The sequence below is a fragment of the Danio aesculapii genome, chromosome 4 (assembly GCF_903798145.1).
Source record: "Danio aesculapii chromosome 4, fDanAes4.1, whole genome shotgun sequence".
NCBI lineage: Eukaryota > Metazoa > Chordata > Actinopteri > Cypriniformes > Danionidae > Danio > Danio aesculapii.
In genome coordinates, this window is record NC_079438.1 from 39473277 (window position 1) to 39497285 (window position 24009).

Here is a 24009-nt window from a genome sequence, read left to right on the forward strand (position 1 = left end):
CAAACTTCAGTCAGATCTTGGCACAGACTAAAGCTTTTCCCCCCTACATGTTTGCCAACCACCAATTGTAAAGTGCTCCCTGACGTGAAATTGGCCCTCGCCCACTAATAAAATGCTGTTTCAAACATGCTTAATTCATGACAGCATGGAGACAATCAGCAAATCCATTAGTAATCTAAACATGGACGCTTCATGTGTTTATGCATGTTAACGTTGTGTATGTTATCTTTATGTGTGTTTTATAGAATGTTATGAAGACAACGGGGAGAGTTATCGTGGCAATTTGTCGAAAACACGATCTGGTATTCCTTGCGGACTCTGGTCTGACCACACATTCAGGTACATTTGCATGAAAACTGCTATATGTCCTGTATGTCCTTTTTTTTACTTTGGAACTATAAAAAATGTACAAAATACTAGCTTTCAGATGTTTTAACATTGTTAAGCTTCAGTGGTTGTGAATTTAGGAGTAAAGTTTGGGAACTCTGTTCGTCTGACTACTGGAAGAATATGGAATATGGCAAACCAGATCCCGATGAGTTCCAAAATGTGAAGAAATGGAGATGAAATTGTGGAATTCCCTCGTAGAACTAGAACACACTGCATAATTTTTTTTACATTTTATTTATTTGACATGGACATCACAATTACACTGGACAACCAAATGCATTTGTTTAAGTGTTTTAGCACACTTGCTAATTCTCAACACCTGTCCACAGGAGGCTTGACAAAATGGAACTATAATAAAAACATATACACAGCATCATATTTCTTTACATAAAATTACTGGAGCAAAAGCAAAGGCGACATGATCCAACAGACTAACAGTAGATTATTTGTGCAAACACTGCTGTTTTGCTTTTAACCACTTTTTAAGAACACTACTAAAAATATTTAGATTACTTTCTGATTTTAAGCTAACAGGTAAATCATTCCACAGTTTGGCTCCCTTTACAGAGAAAACAGACTGGCCAAAAGAGGTCTTACACTTTGGCACTAGACAGTCACCATTAGCAGTTGCTCGTGTGACTCTGTAAGAGGTTTGATGCCTACTGATTAAATCAGAAAACAGCATTGGAACATGATTATTTAAACATTTAAAAACCAATTTAAGATAATTAAATTTAATAAAACTATCAAAACTAAAAAGGTTATGTTTACATAAAACTTCACAAGTTAATGTAGAATATCATTGAATTTGGCAAATTAATAGGACTATATATAAATTGTCAAAAGGACTAGTTCATCTCCAGATGTGTACTGATAATCACTTGATGTATTTAATTAATTAATAAACCAGTAAGTAATTGAAATACTTGACTCAATACTAAAATCCACATAAATCTCAATTCATAGGCAATAGAAATTAAATTAGAGTCAAACAGGACTTTTTATTCATTCATTCATTCATTTTCCTTCAGCTTAGTTATTTATCAGGGGTCACCACAGCGGAATGAACTGCCAACAATTCCGGCATATGTTTTACACAGCGGATGCCTTTCCAGCAGCAACCCAGTACTGAAAAACACCCATACACTCTCACATTCACACGACCAAAACAAAATTGTGTTCAAATGACATCTTTTAGACATTTCTTTTTGACAATTAGATGTTGAAATGACATCCCCTAAGGGTGCAGAATGGAAGTTTTTATGACGTCCTTATTGGACTTAGATGAAATCAACTAAAACATTAAATCTTTCAAAATCTCAGCAGAAGATCATGAAACACCTCTACAGATAGCATCAGCAGCTTCACATATAATTCATCTGTTTGACTTTATAACTGTCAGACGTCTACACATGTTAACAATCCCAATTAGTAAGAACTTTTTAAAAATTTTAAATGTTTTTTTTTAAATAAGTCACCGCGGCAGTAAAGAGTGGTTGCTTTACTTGGGGTGTTTCATGTTACCTTCTCTTTGTTTGTTAAAGCAATGTGTTATGTCAAAACATACTGCATGACAAAAGTAATTGTAATTGTACTGATTCACTGGTTTGTCAGTGATTTTAAATTTGTACAATGATGATAACATGGTGTTGATTTCACCGAGCTGTTAGTAGAAATCATGTGGTTCTGCATATTGAAAGCCAGCAGTGCATTGGTCCGGTTAAAAAAACATCTTAAACATCTGAGTAACTCAAAAAAAGAGACATCAACAATCATCGTATGCTTCTCAATTATGGTGACACATTTCATGCTGAAGTGCATGCTGGGAGAATATGCAACACTTGTCTGTGACTGTATGGAAATGTTTGACCATCATTGAGATGCATATGCTGATTCTTGATGTCTGTGTATGTTTAGTGTCTCAGATGTTTACTGTGCTTTTAAAACCTGACCAATCCACTGCTGGGTCTAAATGTGTTGTCAGTGTAATTAACACCACAGTGCCATTATTATTCATTAAAACAGTCACTGACTAAATGAGATCAGCAAATCAAACTTTTAAATAACCCAGCAGCATTAACAAACTGTTTGTAGGTTTTCTTGCCATAGCAACAGTCACATAATTTAGCCATCCTTAAATCAGTGACCCCAAGTAAAGCAGCCATGGTTCACTGCAATGGTGACTTGGGAAAACGTGAAGCTGCTGTTGTGTTGTGTCTTGATCCTCTGCTGAGATTTTGAGAGATTTCATGTTTTAGTTGAAAACTAAATGTTTGAAACTAAATTTAATGTTTAGTTGAAAGCTATGAAGGGTGTCATGGTGGTGCAGTGGGTAGCACGATTGCCTCATAGCAAGAAGGTCGCTGGTTAAAACCCCGGCTTGGTCAGTTGGCATTTCTGTGTGGAGTTTGTATGTGTTCCCGTGGGTTTCCTTTGGGTGCTCCGGTTTCCCCCACAGTCCAAACACATGCGCTACAGGTGAATTGAATAAGCTAAATTGGCCGTATGAGTCTATGGGTGTATGAGTTTATTGGTTTGTGGCTGGAAGGGCATCCGCTGTGTAAAACATATGCTGTATAAGTTGGCGGTTCATTCCGCTGTGGCGACCCCTGATTAATAAAGGGACTAAGCCGAAAAGAAAATGAATGAATGAAAACTATGAAGTCCAAAAAGGATGTTCAATATGCACCCTTAGGGGACGTCATTTCAACATCTAATTGTCCAAAAGAAATGTCTAAAAGACTACATTAGAACACAATTGTGTTTAGTGGGCACACGCATTTATACACTACGATCAATTTAGTTCATCCAAACCACGTGAACACGGGGAGGACATGCAAACTCCACACAGAAATGCCAACTAGGACTTGAACCAGCAACCTTCTTGCTGTAAGGCGATAGTGCTAATCACTGAGCCACCGTGCCACCCCAGGACAGTTTAATTTTATTAAAAAACACTTGAAATGTAAACAATATATGAATATAATGACACCATATTTCATACCATACCAATCTCTATTCGTGTATATTAACGTTAAATGTAACTTGCTTTAGTTGAAAAATGTTCAAGTAGATTTATAATATATCTGAATAATATTCTACTATATGAATGTATACCTTACACTGTCATGAACTAACTCAATTCATGATTGTCTTGAAAAAAATTATAAATATTCTTCTTTTGTTCTGTATATTAATCCACTTTGAATTGATTTATACAAAATGTACAGTATTTAAGGCAAGTAAAAGTAACTGTAATTAAAGGATCTGAATGTAATCTCAGCAGAAAAGTCATTTAATTACAGTAACTAGTTACATTTGTACGTATATACATCCAACACTGGCAGCAAGGCAGCACACTCAGTTTTGAAATACTTAACGTTTTGCTGCACTTTTGCTCCCTCGTGGGTTCCTGCTGACTCTTGGAACGAGTTTTCCATGCAGAAGTCATATATTAGCACTGATGCCGAGTTTGTTTTGAAAGCCGGTTATCAGGCAGTGTTACAACACTGAAACAGGGCTGAGGCAGTGATAACAAACAGAAGAGGGAGAGCCGGACTGCTCATATTCATCACTGATACACCGAGGACAGAAAATACCACACACTAGCTGCTGGAGACAAATGCGTCCTGCAGTCCCGGCTAAGCTGCTAACTTCGCTTAATTTACAGGAATTTTAAAAGCCAAAATGGCACAGACAGATGGACATGTTGCAGGAGTGACCTGTGACCCCAGGAAGTGCTGTCCCCCCACTCTCAAAACACGGGCAGATCAAAGCCAATCAGCTTCTTTAAATGGCGTCCAGCCAACGAGTCTGCCTCGCACGGGGTCGAAAGGTTGACTCAGAAAAAACTCAACGCTGGCTTGTTGGGCGCTCATCGGGGACGAGAAATTACCTCTCCGCTCTATCACTCTCTGCTTCCTACACATTTTTCATTCTGGGTTTTTTCGGCCCCTACGATCTGAGGGGCTGTCTGTCTCGCTGAAGGATTTATTTTCTTTGTAAGTCAACTCTGGAGAAGTCACTTGGCGTGCTGGCTCAGGACAGGTGGTGGAACATGCAGACCCGCGGTGACTGTTTTGAGTTCATACTATCAAACTTTTATGGGCACTGGAGGGGTAATGCGAATATGATTCCTCCTTTGAACATCTTGTCAGACTGTGACATGCGAGTCAATGTTTCCATTCCTCTTTCTCTGAACTAAGTGGCTGATTTCCTGTTCTTTGTTTTTATGTGTGTGTAGGAGAGACACGCGGTCAGCGAAGGCCAGCGCGGGTTTAGAGTTGAACTTGTGCAGGAATCCAGACCGAGATAAGCACGGGCCATGGTGCTACACGTCCAACTCCTCTATTCCCTGGGACTACTGCGGACTGGAGCGCTGTGAGTTTCCTACTTCCTGTTTCTCTACGGTTTTCCATACTGAAAACACTAGAGTTGCCAGCTTTAACTTTGAGGCTACTCCAGGACTGTTTATTCTGGTTTAGTCTTGCATACACAACTTATATGTCTTTCTCTCTCTTTTTCTCTATCTTTCTGTCAGTCTGTCTGTCTCTATGTCTGTTCATCCATTCATCTATCCATCCATTCATCCATCCATCCATCCATCCATCCTTCAATCCATTCATCTGTCAATCCATCCATGCGTCAGTCAATTCTTCCCTTCATAAATCAGTCCTTCAGATCATCAGTCCATCCATCTATGCATCTATTTGTCTGTCTATCTGTCTGTCCGTCCGTCCGTCCATCCATCCATCCATCCATCCGTCAATCCATTCATCTGTCAATCCATCCGTCAATCCATCCATGTGTCAGTCAATTCTTCCCTTCATAAATCAGCCCTTTAGTTCATCAGTCCATCCATCTATGTATCTATTTGTCTATCTGTCGGTCTGCCCATCCATCCATCCATCCATCCATTCATCTGTCAATCCATCCATTTGTCAGTCAGTTCCCCATAAATCAGTCCTTTAGTTCATCAGTCCATCCATCTATGCATTTGTCCATTTGTCTGTCTGTTTGCCCATTCATCCATCCGCCCATCCATCCATCCATTCATCCATCCATCAATCCATCCATCCATCCATCCATCCATCCATCATTCTGTCTGTCTATCCCTCCATCTATTTTTCTCACTCCCTGTCAATCTATGAATCTATCCATCCTTTCGTTTATCCATTCTTCTCTGTCAATCAATTTATCAGTTCATCAGTCCATGCATCCATGCATTTGTCTATTTGTCTATCTGTCTGTCTGTCTGTTTTTGCCAATCATCCATCTGTCAATTTGTCCACTCCATCCATCTGTCCGTTCCTCCATCCATCCATCCATCCTTCTGTCTGTCTGTCTATCCCTGCATCCATTTGTCTTACTCTGTCTGTCAATTTATTGATCTACCCATTCATTTATCATCCAACCATCCTTATATCTGTCTATCCCTCCATCTATTTGTCTCACTCTCTGTTAATCTATCCATCCTTTCATCTATCCATTCTTCTCTTCATCAATCAGTCCATCAGTTCATCAATCCATGCATTTGTCTATTTGTCAGTCTGTCTGTCTGTTTTTCTATCCATTTAATCATCCATCTCACTGTATGTCTATCAATTTATAGATCTATCTATTCATCATACATTCATAAATTTGTCTGTCTATCTCTCCATCTATTTGTCTCAGCCTATCTATCTATCTATCTATCTATCTATCTATCTATCTATCTATCTATCTATCTATCTATCTATCTATCTATCTATCTATCTATCTATCTGTCTATCTGTCTATCTGTCTGTCTGTCTGTCTGTCTGTCTGTCTGTCTGTCTGTCTGTCTGTCTGTCTGTTCATCCATGTATTCATCAATCCTTCCTTCCATCCATCCATCTATCCATCTTTCTGGCTATCCTTTCATCCAGTTGTGTATCTCTCTCTGTTGATAAATCCCTTCATCCATCTGTCTGTCTGTAATTAATTTGAAATGCATGTAAGTGAATACTCCTGTTAGTTTCCTCCCTTGAAGTTGTACATTCTACATCCTCAATTTAAATTCAGGAATTCAGCTGGAATGCCAAACACATTCTCAGTTTAATTCTGAACGGCTCAGAACTCTGGTTATGATGACAGACGGGGTCTCTGACCTACACACCAGGGGTGTTTTGTCATTATTTGTAGCTTTCAAAGCCTTTTGGATGTTACGTGAAGTGTTTGTGTCTGTGTCTTTCATCTCCTTGAATGAGGCGACACAATATAATGCTAGACAGATGCAATCCTCTTCATCTTGGGGCACTGCAGCTCATTTTGTATAATTGAACTGCATTCAGGCACGTCTGTGATGGTCTGCTGATGAACGAGATGCTGTTTGTGTACGCTGGTCATTCATCATCATAATAAGAAGCATATTCTGGGGATAGTTTTATGATTGTATTTAATTTTATCCCTATTAAACTTCATTATTTTTAGGTTTCATCAAATTAACCTGCCGGTGAACCATTTTAAATGAGTGATTTTGTGTGTGTGTGTGTGTGTGTGTGTGTGTGTGTGTGTGTGTGTGTGTGTGTGTGTGTGTGTGTTAGCTAATATTTTGTGTCTTTTTTTTATAATTCAGGTAAATCAATGACATCGGATGACCATCAAATGAGTAAGTTTATATTCAATTCCTTAGTAGATCCGTGAAAATTCTATAATAAGACACTGTGGCTGTGATGTTTTCCATTTGTGTATCAAATAATCTTCTCAATGCCTTCTCTGGCTATTACCTTATTCTCTTAACAGGTGGAGGACCAAAACCATCTTGTTTTATACATAAAACTACACGGATTGTTGGGGGAATGCGAGTGCAGCGGGCAGAGGATGGAAGTTGGGTGGTCAGCATTCAGAAAGGGTAAATACATATTCAATATATACGGAAAACAATGATAACACCAAAATTTAAAAATATCAAGATACATATAAGATACATAAGTATGTTCATTTCAATCATAACAACAGTCAGAGCTAGACAAGTGGAGCTGGAGGAGGTAGAGGGTTAAAAATGGTGAATTGCAAGATCTTAGATTTGCAGAAAACAATAAATCAACTTATTAATTTTGAGCAAGGAATAAAAATTGGCTGCAAAATTGGTGGGGGCCAATCAGCTTGTGCCATATAGTAAGTGATTGCTGCGTTTAAGAGAGGTTAAGAGAGTTATCTAGAGACATCTATAGTTTCATTATGGAACTAAATATTTATACCAACAAAACTTTTTAAAACTTTTTGTGAAATCTAAATTTGCTATACTTATTTCGCTGGCACACATTGTTATTCTTTGGGTGAACCAATAATCCATGCAAGTTAATCAACTAAGAAATAAAGGTTTGTTTTGGTAATCCTCAATCAAAATCTGACCATTTGCTTTCGTGTTTAGTGTGTGAATGCTTCGCTGTTCAGAGAGTCAATTTGGCAGCTTCAGCTTACTTACTGTTGTTTGTAATCAGAAAATGTTGCACATAAAGAAAGCTCTGCCCCCCTACTCAATATTCAGTTTCAATTTGGAAGTAAATCATCATGCTGAAATAAAGGTCTTAGCAACTAACAGTTCACACGGACTTTGAGGGTTAAATCAGGTAAAACATGGCTATGTAACAGTCACAGGTTTAACAGGACTTTAACAGGGCACAATATTTTCTTTTATATACTTATTTAGATTTTACATGCTGATGTTACATGTACATTTTACTCAGAGTAAGATTTGACCCAGAATTTCAGACATACATTAGGGTATATGTACACCAACAAGAGTGCTGAATATTCAATTTCAATTCAATTCAATTCACCTTTATTTGTATAGCGCTTTTACAATGTAGATTGTGTCAAAGCAGCTTCACATAAAAGGTCATGGTAAATTGGAACAGTGTAGTTCAGTTTGTAGTGTTTAAGTTCAGTTCAGTTTAGTTCAGTTCAGTGTGGTTCAAAAATCACTACTGAGCGTCCAAACACTGAAGAGCAAATCCAACGATGCATCTACCGATCCTAAACCATGCAAGCTAGAGGCGACAGCCTATACTTCTGTAGATTGCTCTGTAGACATGCTAACAAGGACACTTAAAACTGTCCTAGTGTGCTTCTTGAAGCAGGATTTAACTCAGCATCTCCTGTGTGTGGAAAGTGGATGCATGTCTCTAATGTAGGAAGTAGATGCTAGCCACTTTAATTATTATTAGTACATCTCCTGAGGCCAGGGAAGTGAGTTGTACCCACACAGCTCTTACTAGTTGGCCTTTGTTACACTTAATTTCGCATCGATTTGGGTCACAGCACCATTGTAATCTTCCTCCAGCATGGCTGGTACTACCAAGAATGTTAGCTTTAGCGCCAGTTGCTAGGACAGCGGAATGAGGTTTCCTCAAACTCTTATTAGCTGGACTTTTTATTACACTTTATAAGTTTTGGAGAAGATGGTTTAACGTTCACAACTTGTTTAAAGCACTGAAATATTGTTTATATTTGTTGACTATTGCCTTTTTTGTTTAACTAATATATAGATCTAGTATATTTGGTCTATATTAAGAGATAGTTCACCCAAAAATGAAACATTACTGAGTTTCTTTCACTAAAAGAAAATAATTTGAAGCAGAAAACCATTAAAATCCATTATAGGAAGACCAAAAATAATGGACAGGTTTTCAGCTTTCCTCAGAATATTTCCTTTTGTGTTCAACAGAAGACAGAAAGTCCAACAGGTTTGGAACAATTGAAGGCAGAATAAATTAGTAAAAGTTTTTGGGTGAACCATCCCTTTAATGGATAACATGGATCGCCTAGGAATATGCTAATTTCTATTGCCTTAACAACACATTCTGATTCGTTCTCCTCCTGCAGGAACAGACACTGGTGCGGTGGCTCTCTCATCAGAGAAGAATGGGTTCTCACTGATCAGCAGTGCTTCTCCACCTGGTAATCCATCTTCCATTCCTTATTGTTAAGCCGTGCTCTCTTGTCAATGCAAACCACATTTGGGCTGCCCTCATTTTCTTGGGCGTGCTTGATTCCGGCTCATCCCGGCCTTGTGTTCCCATCTGTCAGTTGATGTTTTCTACGAGACGTGCGGATCCCGAGTTTCCGGTTTAAGAGAGAGCAGTGACAGATCCGCTCAAACTGTGACTGATGGCTCTCCGCTCTGTCAGTGGTGCATCTGTTTAGCCTCGGCGTTCGGCTGCATGATATACGCCTGTGGATCTGCTTCAGTGGCACTTGAGTGAAAACCTGCTGGCTCTGTTTAGTTTGAGGGGGAAAAGGGGGACAGGAGGAGAACGAAAGAGAGCGGGTCTGGCTTTTAGATCATCTCTACATTCCCCAGATCCGCTCCCTGGTGGGTTCAGCTATCTTGTGCTTTGCATGAAGACACAGACTGGACTGGATGCTAGAACTGACCTCTCTGCCTTGATCCGAAGTGGAGATGACTTTAACAGGGACACTCGCCAACTTACATATCTCATGTTTATCTGCTCCGCCTGTGATCCACATTAGATACAGTCGAACCAAAAAATTATTCAGACACAATTTTTGCTATTTTTTAAGAGTGGTTGTTGGTCATCGCAGTTTATTTATGCAAGTGAGGATAGCAAAATAAAGTAAACCTTGACATATTATACATAAAGGTTCTTGAAACAGCAGACTAAAAAACAACTGGAAATGAAAAAGTTGCTGAATGAAAAAGTATTGAAGTTCAGGTTTGCATGAATCTGGTTCAGCAGCAGATGAGCATACATTTTTTAAGTGTTTAAAAAACATTTAATAGACATCCAAACACAGACGTCTTGCCTAAAACAAGTTCAAATTTGGGTTTTCACAGAAAATCTAAAAGACATCTAACAACTGTCCAAAAATGTCAAATAGACAGATTAGACAGACTTCGTATGTACTTACTAGTTATGTGTGACTCTTATTTTGATAATGCGACAAGCTTTAGGGAAGAGTAAGCAGTTGTGTGCAGTTGGCAGCCATACATGACCATGGAGAGTCATCTGTTTACGGCTTGCCAAAATGCAGGATATACAGATTAGAGGCATAGGTACTGTTTAAATGTATCTTTTGTTAGTTTAACGTGTATATTATGAAATCGGCCACATTTGTGTGTAATGAGGTAACAAACACATGAAAACAGCTAAATAGAAGACAGACTTTACATGTGTAGTCATTCTAAGTTTATCTAAGCTTGTATTATACTTACTATTTATGTGGGACTCTTATTTTGGAATTGGACTAGCTTTAAGGAAGAGTAAGCAGTTATGTGAATTTGGCAGCCATACATGACCATGGAGAGTCATCTGTTTACAGCTTGCCAGAATGCAAAATGCAGGATATACAGATTAGAAGCATAAGTACTATTTAAATGTATCTTTTGTTAGTTTAACGTGTTATATTGTGAAATCTGCCACATTTGTTTGTAATGAGGCAAAAACATGTGTACGTTTGTTACAAGGCAACAAACACATGTAAACAGCTAAGATAAGACACGTGTAGTCATTCTAAGTTTATGGTATTTGGTATCCTAAAATCTTTTCCGTTTTCAACGAAGCCTCATTCCAGAAAGGTAATATTTTTGCTAGAAAATTTGAAGATGGTCTACATCAACCTTCCCATATACCCTCATTCATTCCTGCTTATTTGATGACTAGTCCATTTTTATATATTTTTTTATATATTTTTATATATTTATATTTTTATTTTTATATACGTCTTGATTTTTACTCACCAAATTTAGCCTTGTTTTCGCTAGGGCATAAGACAGGTTTGCTTTGTCATACTCTGAGGCTAAGGGTGAACCTACAAAATACTGACAGTTTATTGTTTCATATCATTATATTTATTTATATATATATGTATATATATGTGTGTGTATATATATATATATATATATATATATATATATATATATATATATATATATATATATATATATATATATATATATATATATATATATATATATATATATATATATATATATATATATATATATATATATATATATATATACACACACACACACACACACACACACACACACACACACACACACACACACACACACACACACACACACACACACACACACATATACATATACATTGATTTCCAATCAAGTTTATCTGACATTGTCAAGATGAATTTTGTAATATTTTATCACCAATTTCTAAACTATAGTTCATAAAATGTGATACTGTGAGAAATGCTGAACAGTTTTGTGCAGTTTTTGGCTTGACTGTATTTTCGGAAAAGCTCAAATGACTTATCACCATTCTGTTCAGATAATTTCATACTTTAGTTGTCGTGGAACTTCTGCGTTTGACATTTATGCTTATATATGGTGTTTTTTTGCGCGTTCCTCAGCGTTCCTGACCTCTCCGAGTACACCGTGCAGGTGGGGCTTCTTCATCTCAATGCATCCGCCGGCACGCAGGCTCTCCGCATCGCACATGTGGTCTGCGGGCCCGAGGGATCCAACTTGGCCCTGCTCAAACTCACAACGTAAGTATGTTTATCCATCTGCCCATTCATCTTCTCATCCAGCCAGCCATATTGATGGTAACTCATAGTCTTATGCCCAGGCCTGCCCCTCTCTCTGAGCATGTGCGAACTGTCCAGCTTCCTGTCGCTGGCTGTGCCGTTGCAGAAGGCACCCTGTGTCTAATGTACGGATGGGGAGACACTAAAGGTACTATTCTATTCTATTCTATTCTATTCTATTCTATTCTATTCTATTCTATTCTATTCTATTCTGTTCTATTCTATTCTACAAAATTGATTTTGTAGTTATGAGTTGATAATATTAGATTTATTTGTATATATTATAAATAACGTACACATGTTAAGGCACTTTATGCAAATTAAGAGCCTAAGTTGTTATTTAAGATTGTTAAGTTGAGTTATTTAATTTGACATATAGAAAAATAATTCATTATGTATAGTATAATTCATTATGAAATAATTCAAATGCAAGATAAAGTGGTCCATTATGAATTAATCTTTACTTATTACATTCTGTAGAGCTGAATGGAATTGATATGCACTGTGGTATGTTCAGTTTTATATGCTCACTTCAAAACAGTCCCAAAATGTGATTTTAAGGGGAGTCATATGATTGATATTTGAATGTGAATTGTGTATATTTATAACATTTTATAATGTTCCTTTTATTCTGCTTTCACAGGTGTCTATTATTCTAATCTGACAGCACTAGCTACATATAAATGTATGCATTCAAATAAGTAGTTTTCTTTTTTAGATGTATTTTTTCTCCAATAATACCAAATGTAGTTTTTTTAACCATAAATTGTAAATCGCCAGGGCAAGGTTTGGCATACATGGAGGGGATGCGTCCCCAATATCCAGACCAACAACTGAAATGTCCTCACCAATAATTGAATCACCTTCAAAACAAAATAATGCTCCATCAACCCTTAGTAATTTAGACATGCAGAAAGGGTTAAATCACGTTCTCTTTTTAGGTCCTCCCTCCCGAACACATAAGGACATTGTGATTGGCTGGGCCTATGCTGTTAATGCAGCTGTAATTACATTTGAATGTGAGAAGTGCCAAAGCAAGGAATTTTTCCAGTCCTCCTTCACTGTACAAGACTTGGACATAAGTAGCAACTTTTCAAAGTGTCAAGTTTTTAAAGTCAAGTTCACTTGGAGTCCACCATAATAAGATTAACCAAGGCTGTGCAATTAATTGAAATTCAGTTTGGATTTTGGCTTTTATGATTATAAAAAATAATAATCAGGATAAAACTAAATTAAATTAGTTAAATTGCGTCACGTGCATCTCTAAATTTCTCAACATTCATACCTCCTCAAAACCAGATTGCAGTAAAATCATGTGAATTAACTTTTGCAGCATGGGATGCGTTTCATTAATTGTATTATTAAGTGTTTAAAGCCTTTAGTCATGTTTTTAAAAGCATGAAAGAAAATCTGTGCTGTTCTATGCATGTGCCATAGGGATGTATGTCCCCACGAATGTCAAGAGCAAAGCTACACCCTTTATTCATTGTGAACACACATAGCAGTGTAATTATATAGTATAATTTTTAAAGAAATTAATTCATCTAATTCAGGGGTTCCCAAACTTTTCAGCCTGCGACCCCCAAAATGACAATGCCAGTGACTCGCGACCCCCATCATCCTCTGAGGTGGTTATAAATACAGTGGTTATAATGCAATGGCGCACACACACCAATAGACCCAAGTCTATTCTTCGATTGATTTTTTTTTTTGTATGTCAGTGCTGTAAATGTGCCAGGAAGTTTAACCTGGTGTTATAAAATCAATCTGCTGTTATTGCTGTGTCTTTAGTATAATGTAATTACCCCAGGGGTCGCAATCCAATAGAACTAGCAACTATAACCTACTATAGTAACTATATGGTAACCATGTAGTATATAGTAACTATAAATGACTATTTTTTCTCTTCAGTAGTTTATGGATAAATATGGTAATTCTTATGGTTTAATAAAAATAAATACATTTTTGGAAATCACCAGGCGACCCCCCTTCATTGTCCCGCGACCCCTCGGGGGGTCCCGACCCCCACTTTGAGAACCACTGATCTAATTCATTATATAAAATATATAAATTTCATATATTGTGGAAGAAGAACAAGGTACACAAATGAAAGATACACAAATCTGTGACTCAACATCATTAAAATACACACTAGTACAAACAAAACCCTCTTAACTCATATTTAACCCGCTTTTCCAAACATGTTTCAGTGAAGTTTCATAAACTAATTTCGAGAGGAGCACGTGATATGATTGAGCACGTCTGGCCGCTCATCTGTAATCAGTAATAATCCAATCTGAGTGTTCCTAGTTTACTATAAATGGATCATTTTCTCCCTACTGCTCTATCTTCGTTTGGAAGAATCCCCCCTTCCACCCCATCTCCTCCTTTTCCTCCCTTTTCTAAAGGGGGAGCTCTCGAGACCTACCTGATCTCGGATCTCCTGATATGCTTGTCGACCGGGCGGGAGCCCTGGGCTCAAATATCTCCGAGCTCAGGGTTCTCTCCCGGGACAGCATGCCAAACCTGCTTTAAACGCCAAGCATATCTAAGTGGGAACTCTTGAAACCACAATGATGAAGATACCTGAACTGGAGTTTTCCAGACCATTACATTCCTTTAAAAGCCGACTCACTGTTCTCTCTGTTAGGCACAGGACGTGAAGGCATAAATTATACATAGTGAACATATTTATCAATGTATTTGTATAGTAGAATTGTTTAAATGAATTCATCTAATTCATTATTTACAATTATATAAAATCTAGAAAATTCGTCAAATATTATAGTGTTAAATGTACTGTAATCTGATTTTACATTTTCTCTACTGTATGATGGCTGATGTGACCAGACTTTTAGTTTTATGTTTAAACAATTGTTCTGCTTGGCACAAGTTTAATTGTATAATTTTTTTATTTTTTATTTTGGGGGTCAATACAGTCATTTTGGATCCATTTTTATTTATGTAAAAAAAATGTACAATACTACTCTAAAATGTTTGTTATTTTGGAAAATCAATGAAAATAAAGTTGATGGAAAACGTATTGTAATCTGATAACCCATGTTTTATTATATGTGGTTTTTGCCTCAAAACACAGCTCTAAAAAGCATTTAGATGATCTTGACAATTATTAAAATGGCATATGGCATCATTTTAGTTTCTTGTGGAACAAAATTAACACAAATAAATTTATAACTCAACATCATTACAATACACACTAGTGCAAACAAAACACTCAACTCATATTTAACCCATTTTTCCAAACCTGTTTAGACCAAATAAATGAAGATAACTGAACTGGAGTTTTCCAGACCATTACATTCCCGCTAAGGCTTACTCTCTGTCCTCTCTGTTAGGTACAGGCCATGAGGGCAGTTTGAAGATGGTGGGACTTCCAATTGTCAGCAACAAGAGGTGTTCCCAAAGCCACAATGGCATCCTGCCCATCACCGAGACCAAAATCTGTGCTGGAGGGAAGAGAGATCAGGGCGTTTGTGAGGTACGAGACACATCCATGTCTCTCAGGAGTTTCAGTTTAGTTCTGTGATTGTGGGTTTTATCAAGGGTGTAAAATACTCGAGTATTTTGGGTTACTTGATTTCTGAATTTAGAGTTAATTCACCTAAGAAAAAAAAATTATGTCGTCATTTGCTCAATCTCTATTTGTTTGAACTTGGTTGAGTTTCTTCTGTTCAACACAAAGGAAGATATTTTTAAAAATAAGCCTGTATTTATTAACTTCCATAGTGTTTGTTTTCCAATTATGAAAGTCAATGGCTACCAGGTTTCCAGAGTTCTTTAAAATATCTGCTTTTGTGTTTTTACAAAATTAAAGAAACGCATAAATGTTTGGATTCATTTTAGGAAGAATAAATGATGAGTAAAGTTTACTACTTTTTAAGTATTCGTTTTGTGGAACTGTACTTCATAACAATTATAGTTCAAATTGATAATTGTAGTACTGTATATACATAATTATAAGTGTATTTAATATACAATTACAGTATAATATATATATAATATACAATTATAGTATATTTTTGAAGAATAAACTGTTTTTTTACTACTTAAAATAGTACCAGATACAATTTTACATTTATTTCCTTCCATTAAATATGGTAAATGCACAATCAGATTTGTGTGCTTAACATGCAAGTACCAATCATGTGTCATTTTTACACCAAGAGACTACTTTATTATTTATTAAAACAATATCTGTTTCTCTGGATTTACCATTTATAGTCATGTTTTTTACACTACAAACTACTTTTGGCATTTCTTAGAACTTTATTTTGCAAAAAATAACAAAAAGCTGCCATGTTTATCTTCATTTCTCTATTCAGAATAGCTCAGATATCAGTATTTGGTGGAATAACCTTGATCTTCATTCAAGTGCTATTAGGACCAACTGACAATTTCTGTGGGAAGAAAAACTCAGTGACAATATTTTTACTTGGAATTTGGGGGTGGGGGGGGGGGTATTATAAAACCAAAATAAAATAAAACAAGTATTAACATTTTACGTAAACCCATAGCTAAAAATATCTAGTAAATTTAGAGAAACAGACTATTTTCAAGTGGTCTGTTAATGTTTTCCATAGTCGTATGTCCAATTTCTGTTTATAATATCTATGTTTAGTATATTGGCAGAATGTTTGAGCGCAAATAAAATCCAGTAATGAAATAATTTACAGATAACAATTAATATTTGGCAATAAAATATTATAATATCTGCAAATTTCTTTGACAAATAAACATTGTGTTAGAGTATAATTCATTATGATCAAACAAAAATCTTATTTTTAATTCTGAATTATTTAAGCTGTAGTTTTTTACTATTACTCAAGTATATTTTCAGCCTTTTTTGAGTAAATGATTGCATAGCAATTTTTATCACCTGATTTTTTATTTTTATTTTATTGTTTTACCTCTCGCAGAAAGACTACGGTGGCCCATTGGTGTGCCAGGAACGAGAGAGCAAAGTGATAGTTGGCGTCAGCATCAACGGCCGCGGTTGTGCCGTAGCCAGACGTCCTGCCGTCTTCGTCAACGTGGCCTTCTACTCTGAATGGATCCGCAAGGTCTTCAAGTACTATTCAGACATCGAAATAAGTTACTAGATCTTCGTATATGGTAAATAGGACTAAATAATATAGCATCTACATCATGAAGGAAGATTAGCATTCAAACAACTTGGAGGCTAAAGTTTGCTTTGGTGTTTAGATGTTGCATTACATCCACTGGTACGGAAAAGGTGCAAGACAAGAATATTCAATGTTTTTGTGAACAAATGGAGGAAATGACAACATCTGAACTCTTTTTAGGAGATTGTTGTGGCTGGTGAGAAATCAAGGACAGATGATGAACGAACTGTGGCGTTCATCCATGTGAGAGCAGATGTTGTTCTTAATGTCATTCCCTGGAATTACTTGAAGACGACATTTTTGGCTTTTGTTTTTTGCAGCTCGCTGAATTTTACAGTGCTTTTGAGGACGAGATTCAGTATCACTGTTTCCAAAACACCTTTTTTAACATCGGTTACTTTAGAAATCAGATAGGAAACCGCAATATGCGCTGCGGTTAGTATATAAACACCTGTCTGGTGCATTATCAGACACTTCCAGAAGGTTTCAGTGATTGTCTAATGTTTCGCACCTTGCCTTACTCCAGTTTGGAGAGTTTTTGTGGCTCCTTTGGGGCTGTTTTCTTTTTTTTTATGTACTGCACTCTAAAGAGTGTGCTAAAATGTCACTCTGTAGGTCTTATAGATCTGAAATTACAAACATCTGAAGGTCTTTCCTTTCACATGGTGTAATTTATATATATATATCTGTCGAAATTTTATACGCAGTATTTATTTATACCTTTTTTAGATGGACCCGAGCCGTGGCATTTCATCCTCCAGTAGTGTTTATTGTGTTTAATCTGGCGTGCAGATTTGAATCATAACATTTGTAAACAAAACAAAACGGATGATATGTCTTTAAAGGAAAATATTGGGTCATAACAGAGCGCTTCGACTCAAAGACGACTCCCTGAAGGTTTGTTAGCCACACATGTGGAGGGTCTTTTAAGAACAAGTTTGGCCATGAGTGCAAAGATACTTCATCAAACTGCAGTACTAAATAGAGTAACGCACAGGCAGGGTATAAAGGTTTTTACAAGGTTTTTACAAGTACAAGAATGTATTTGATTGTAAATGTTGTGTTCGCTATATGTGTATATGGAAAAGTGCCTGTTTTTGTGGTGTTTTATACATTTTCGCAGTTAATGTAATTCCTCTTTGCGCTGCTGCCCTCATTGGTCGTTTTATTGAATATCTAGGCTGCTGTTATCATTATTTTTAGGACTGTTTTGTATTTTCAACTTTTCGAAATGTACGTAAATATACCTGTGACATTTTGTTGATTTATTTGTAAAGAATTAAATCGTTAAAAAATACATTTTTGGCCGTTTGTAGTATTGCAGTTCCTCTTAAACCAGTGTTTCTCAACCACGTTCCTGGAGGACCACCAGCACTGCATGTTTTGGATGTCTCCTTTTGTCTGTCACACCCATTACAGGTCTTTCTGCTAATGAGCTGATGATCTGAATCAGGTGTGTTTGGTTGAGGAGACATGGAAAAATGTGCAGAGCTGGTGATCCTCCAGGAACGTGGTTGAGAAACAAGACACTTTTGAAAATGAATTTGTAACTTTGTTTATTAATGCTAACAAAAAACTAACAAATGTCAGAATTGTGTTCGTTTATATCATGTTCTTAATACACCTGACACTCTGACTTGTGATAAAATGTATATATTTATATAATATATTTATATTTATATATAATGTAACTATTCGTTACAGCGATACGTTCTATTTTAAAAACAAAACGTTCTATTTTCTATTTCTGTAATGTCATGGCTGAACAACAGCATAAACTACTATGACAATGATTACCTCAGGTGCTGATTATGTACTTTATTCAGTGTTAAATGCTATGAATGTTAATTTGAATACCATTTTACATGATGTTTATTACCATACTGAAAGTGGCAGCAAATAGTTCACCTCAGATCTTAAAAATAAAATAGCCAAACCAACAAATATCAGTCACTCAGCTCAAAATTGTTGAGGATGTTTAAAGGGAACCTCTTTTTAGAAGATGTAAAATGAGTCTTTAATGTCCCTAGAGTGTGTATGTGAAGTTTCAGCTCAAAATACCACACAAATAATGTTTTACAATTCTTTGAAACTGCTCCCTTTAGGTTTATCCAAAATGTGGAATTGTGCGTTAAATTCAAATGAGATTGTGGTGTTTTCAAAGGAGGGCGGAGCTACTATGTGTAATGCTAATGTGTAAGCGTAGTGGCAGACTTAAAAACAAGACTTTCGTCCTATGCTAATAGAGAGATTGTCACTAATGGGCGGGGCTTTCCTTCTCTAATGACACATACAAGGGGAGAATGTCAATCAAAGTGTTTTTACAGACATTTAAGAAATTTTTACTATTAGAAACTGGTTATATTCACAGACTGTTGCCACACAACTGTGTTTAAACACCTTATAAAAATGATTATTGCACAATAGGTGCCTTTTAATATGTATTAATTAGATTATAAATCGTACTAATTCATTATCCTGTGCTTCTGAATGGTTCTGGTATTTAGATTTTGTTTTGGATTTAAATGTCATGTCCGGTGCGGTCAGCTAAATTTCTTGTTGCTGGAATCTTGTTGTGTCATGTGTTTTTAGGACATAGGGCCGTATCATACACCTGGTGCAATAAGGCGCAAGATGTGTTTGACACGATTTGTTGCTGTTTTCAGACCAGGGCAACTCTAATTTTCATGTTTTGCACGACGTTGTTTTAATACTAATTTGTGCCACTTCAGTTTTTTCATGACAATTTGCATTTGAATAATATGTTGATTATTTATTAGATGCCTATTTATATTTGATTTAATAAAAACAAGTTTAGATTTGTCCACCTGTCGGGTTTTAGAGACATATGATGCCTATTTATATTTGATTTAATAAAAACAAGTTTAGATTTGTCCACCTGTCGGGTTTTGGAGACATATGCATCACCATATGGGGCATAAGAATAGGACGTGTTTGGATATAACTATTGTTTATTTATTTGTTTGCTGGAAATTAGAACTGAAATAGTTTTGAAACAAATTTTTGCGCTTAACAAACAAAATTAAATATGTAGGCTAATGGATGTCTTCAGTGTCTTCAGTTTCCTTACTCTACAAAAGTACAGGAGTAAAGACTAAATGCAAACTAAAGAGAAAGTAAAGAGGCCAAAAAGAGGAGGCTCATTATTTATCCTCGCACTTCAGATGGCTTAACTGTTTTCTTGCTAGTGAAGCATTCAGTCTTTCCACTTACAACGTCCGCCATGTAAATAGCCAATGCACCATGGCGCGACACAACTGACTCTTAAAGGGATTGGGAGATGAGACTCTGATTGGTTTAATGCTGAGTTATGCTCAAAACACACCCATAACTCATTAGGGAAAAAAGCACAACCCTGTTAGACCATGCGCCACGGCACTCCAAAAGTGAATTCAGACATACCCTTAATGCTTTTGCGCCCATGCGCTTTAGACTTTGTGCCTAGATCCTTAAAATGAGTACATAGTATTGGTTCAAACTTAAATAAAACACAAATGTTTAAAACATTTGCTAAATAATTTGAAATGTTGCAGCTAAATTAACTATTATAACTATTAACTATTTACACTAAACAGAACTGTAATCAAAACGAGCTGAATAGAAGTGGCTAATCTTTAATATTAGCATTTTGACTTTCTCTGCGACACTGTGACCCACAGCCTGATGGTTTCCATTTGCTCTGTTCTGATGTTTCAATCCACTGAATGCGTGTCAGTTTGCTTTCAGCAGGTTGTGTTCAAACGACCCATAGCTGATGATTACAAACCCCTCTTACGGGCGATAGAAAAGAACGTGTGAGAAAAAGAAAAGGTCACACAGACCCAAACCAATAGTTTCCTGTTTCCTTCAGGGCCCTTAAATCAGCAAGGGTCAAAAGTCAGAGATCAAACTGTTGAAAAGTGAACTGAGTTTACAAAGCAGTAACTTCAGTCAAACGGGAGCAGACGGACAGTATATGTTGAAGCAATCATGGCTGAGATTCTCTCATGAATACGCGAGTTTGAGTTTCAGCTCCGTGATGGATTTTCACCACCATGTGAGGTTAAACTAATACACCTGATTCAATTAATCCAGCGGCGGCTGATTATTGTTGAATCAGATGTGTTAGTACAAGCTGGAACAAATTACGCGGTCATGGAGTCCCAGAGGACAAGAGTTGAAAACCACTGGAACAGACACCAAATGTCTGCTCTTCTGGAAGACTCCAATGTACAGTAAAACCACATTTCCACAGGACACAAATCATTCAGTCATTTTTCTGCTTGAGTGATTTGTTAACTACTTGTGTAATGGCTGGTTTAAATCTTTTATTTATTTTTGTGCTTTTTAGTGTTACATATTTTCTTTATAGATGTGCTTGATCTTCATAACCCCTAAGTATGCTTTGGTTTTTATGTGTGCCCACATGTGCTTTGAATATTTTCCCAAATTAATTTGTCCACAAGGGGACCACACTGAGGCATTTGTTTAATGAAATGAGAAGTTAGGCTGCGTCCGAAATCGCCTACTAATCGAGTATGTTCTACATTTGAATTTACTACACAACTGTTAGAAAAGTAGTATGAATGGAACTCTGATGTGCTGCATTTGTTGTTATCACGTGACTTACCAGCGTCAGTTATGTCTCTTCACTCCCATTCATGAATTCTCTCGCGTGGCATCCATTGGATGCGCACTTCAGAGGTTGTTGCTAGATCAGAGACGGTTGCGGCCAGAAGTTAACAAGAATTATATATATTATTCATTAAATTTGCCATTTATTGTATTTTATTGACGTCTACCCCTACCTCAACCCTAAACCCAACTGTCACAGTAATGTAAAAACAGTAGTTGTACCGAGTATTATTAATGTTATTTAATAAATTGTATTTTTTAACGCCAACCCCCACCCCAACCATCACAGTACTGTATAAATATTGATTATTGTTATACAGTGTTGCAAAAATGATGCTATATGGATGTGCGTATCTGCAGCTGTCTCCTATCTAGATTTTGCCCACCTCAGAATCTCGCCGGTAATAGTAGGCCATCTCGCATACTGTTTTTCGAATACTCTGAAATCGGACATACTACTGAGCTCATACTATTTTAACTTACTATATAGTACGGAAGTATGCAATTTCACATGCAGCCCTAGGGGCCGATCACACCGAACGTGCTTTTTGCATTGAGAGGTGCTTTTTTTTGAATGGTTTACTAACGGGTGCAAGCATTTTGTGAGCTGCTTCTGTGCCCTGCGTGCCTCGCATTTTATCTTTTTTACATATACATATCTTTTTATCATATATCTATTTTATACATATAAGGGCCCACATACAGTGTGCATAATTTTGCCAATAAACTACAATGTTTATACTGTACATGTGATTTTTTTTAAACTAATAATTTCTATGAACTTTCCAAGTACTGGGTTGCAAATGAACGGGCATCCGCTATGTAAAACATATGCTGGAATTATTGGCGGTTCATTCCGCTGTGGCAGCCCTTGATAAAAAAGGGACTAAGCCGAAGGAAAATGAATGAATGAATGAATTTCTATAAACAACTCGTATGTACAGTACAAATACTATTTCCAGAAGGTGGCAACATTGAACAAGGCTGTTGTTTTACCATTGGAAAGAAACACAAACAACAAACTACTAAAGACGTTAAAAACAATACACATCAGCGTTGACGAGCGTTTAATGATTAAATGATTACCACAAATTTTGTTCGAATAAATTCAAAGACTTTTTATCACTCATAACTGCTGTACGCACTTCAAAAACGTCAATCTTTCGAGCAAGCTATCAAACAGAGTACACGATGAGAGGCTGTGAATTCAACAGTGTAAAAATTATATAATTATACTTAAGTCAAATTGCATGCGTACATTATTACATCGGGTTAAAATTCCAAGTATATCTATAAAGTTGGAAATAAACAGTAAGATCTTTAGATTAATTGCATTTATATTAGAAATAAGCCAGTTAGTTTGACCTCTGCATGTTTGTCAGTGTTGTCCAGACTCCCTGCTAGTGCTTGAAGCATTCTGGTTTGTGTCCAAGTGTTGATCTTGTTCACTTACCGTGTAGAAGTATGTGAGTCCAAGCCAAAGCTCACAGGAGAGATTTCTTACCAGAACAACCTGAGCTGACAGAGGTGGTCTGAGAGAGAGAGAGAGAGAGAGAGAGAGAGAGAGAGAGAGCAGTATATTATAGTGCTGTATTTAATATGTTAGACATTACACTCACCAGCCACTTTACTAGATACGCTGTGCTAGTAACTTGCAAGAAGAACTAATTAAGATCCAGGTTTTTATGTTCATATCCTAACCCTCCACCTGAAATGTTGCAACAGAAATCAAGACTCACATCAAAACAGGAAACCTTTTCCAATCTACTATTGTCTGCTATTTCTTTAGTTTGCTACAGTATTTTCAGTTGACAGAAGCATCACTGGTGTTTTCTTCTGCTGCTGCTGTAGCTCATCTGTTTCAAGGTTTGATGTACTATTCTGCAGACCGCAGTTGTAATAAGTAGTTTTTGGAGTTTGTCTTTCTCTCTGTTGACTTTGGTGATGACCTCTGTCTGTGCTACCAACTTTCTTATTTTCTTTTTTTCATACTATTCTCTGTACCACCAGCCTATGAGCCATGGCATGTCCATATAGTCACTTAAATGGCATTTCCCCCCCTTCCCCCTCTATTCATATTCTACAGAAAATCTTATTGGCCATGTCTGTCAATGTAAATGAAATAATAAAGTGGCCAATAGTGTAATTCAGTGTTAGGACTAAATCAGGACTGGTTCATGCGACTTATACCAGACCCTCAAAGAAAAACCTGAATAGCTGAATAGCACTTGGATTATGCATTGCCAGCTAACCACTAAGGTTTTCATTTTTGTTATGTATTTTTCTGAGCTTATTCTGTAAT

At 36.6% G+C, this 24009-nt stretch overlaps 1 protein-coding gene across 1 annotated transcript in view; it reads left to right on the forward strand.

Moving 5' to 3' along the window:
- hgfa (hepatocyte growth factor a) overlaps positions 1-18320 on the forward strand; it is a 34964-nt gene extending 16644 nt beyond the window's left edge. The window contains exons 10-18 of the mRNA XM_056455626.1: positions 246-339; positions 4634-4770; positions 6986-7018; positions 7153-7261; positions 9238-9312; positions 11752-11889; positions 11970-12076; positions 15285-15427; positions 16866-18320. Of these exons, the coding sequence (XP_056311601.1) occupies positions 246-339; positions 4634-4770; positions 6986-7018; positions 7153-7261; positions 9238-9312; positions 11752-11889; positions 11970-12076; positions 15285-15427; positions 16866-17048 (1019 nt within the window). The 3' untranslated portion in view covers positions 17049-18320. The remainder of the gene's footprint in view (positions 1-245; positions 340-4633; positions 4771-6985; positions 7019-7152; positions 7262-9237; positions 9313-11751; positions 11890-11969; positions 12077-15284; positions 15428-16865) is intronic.
- The last annotated feature ends 5689 nt before the right edge of the window (positions 18321-24009 follow it).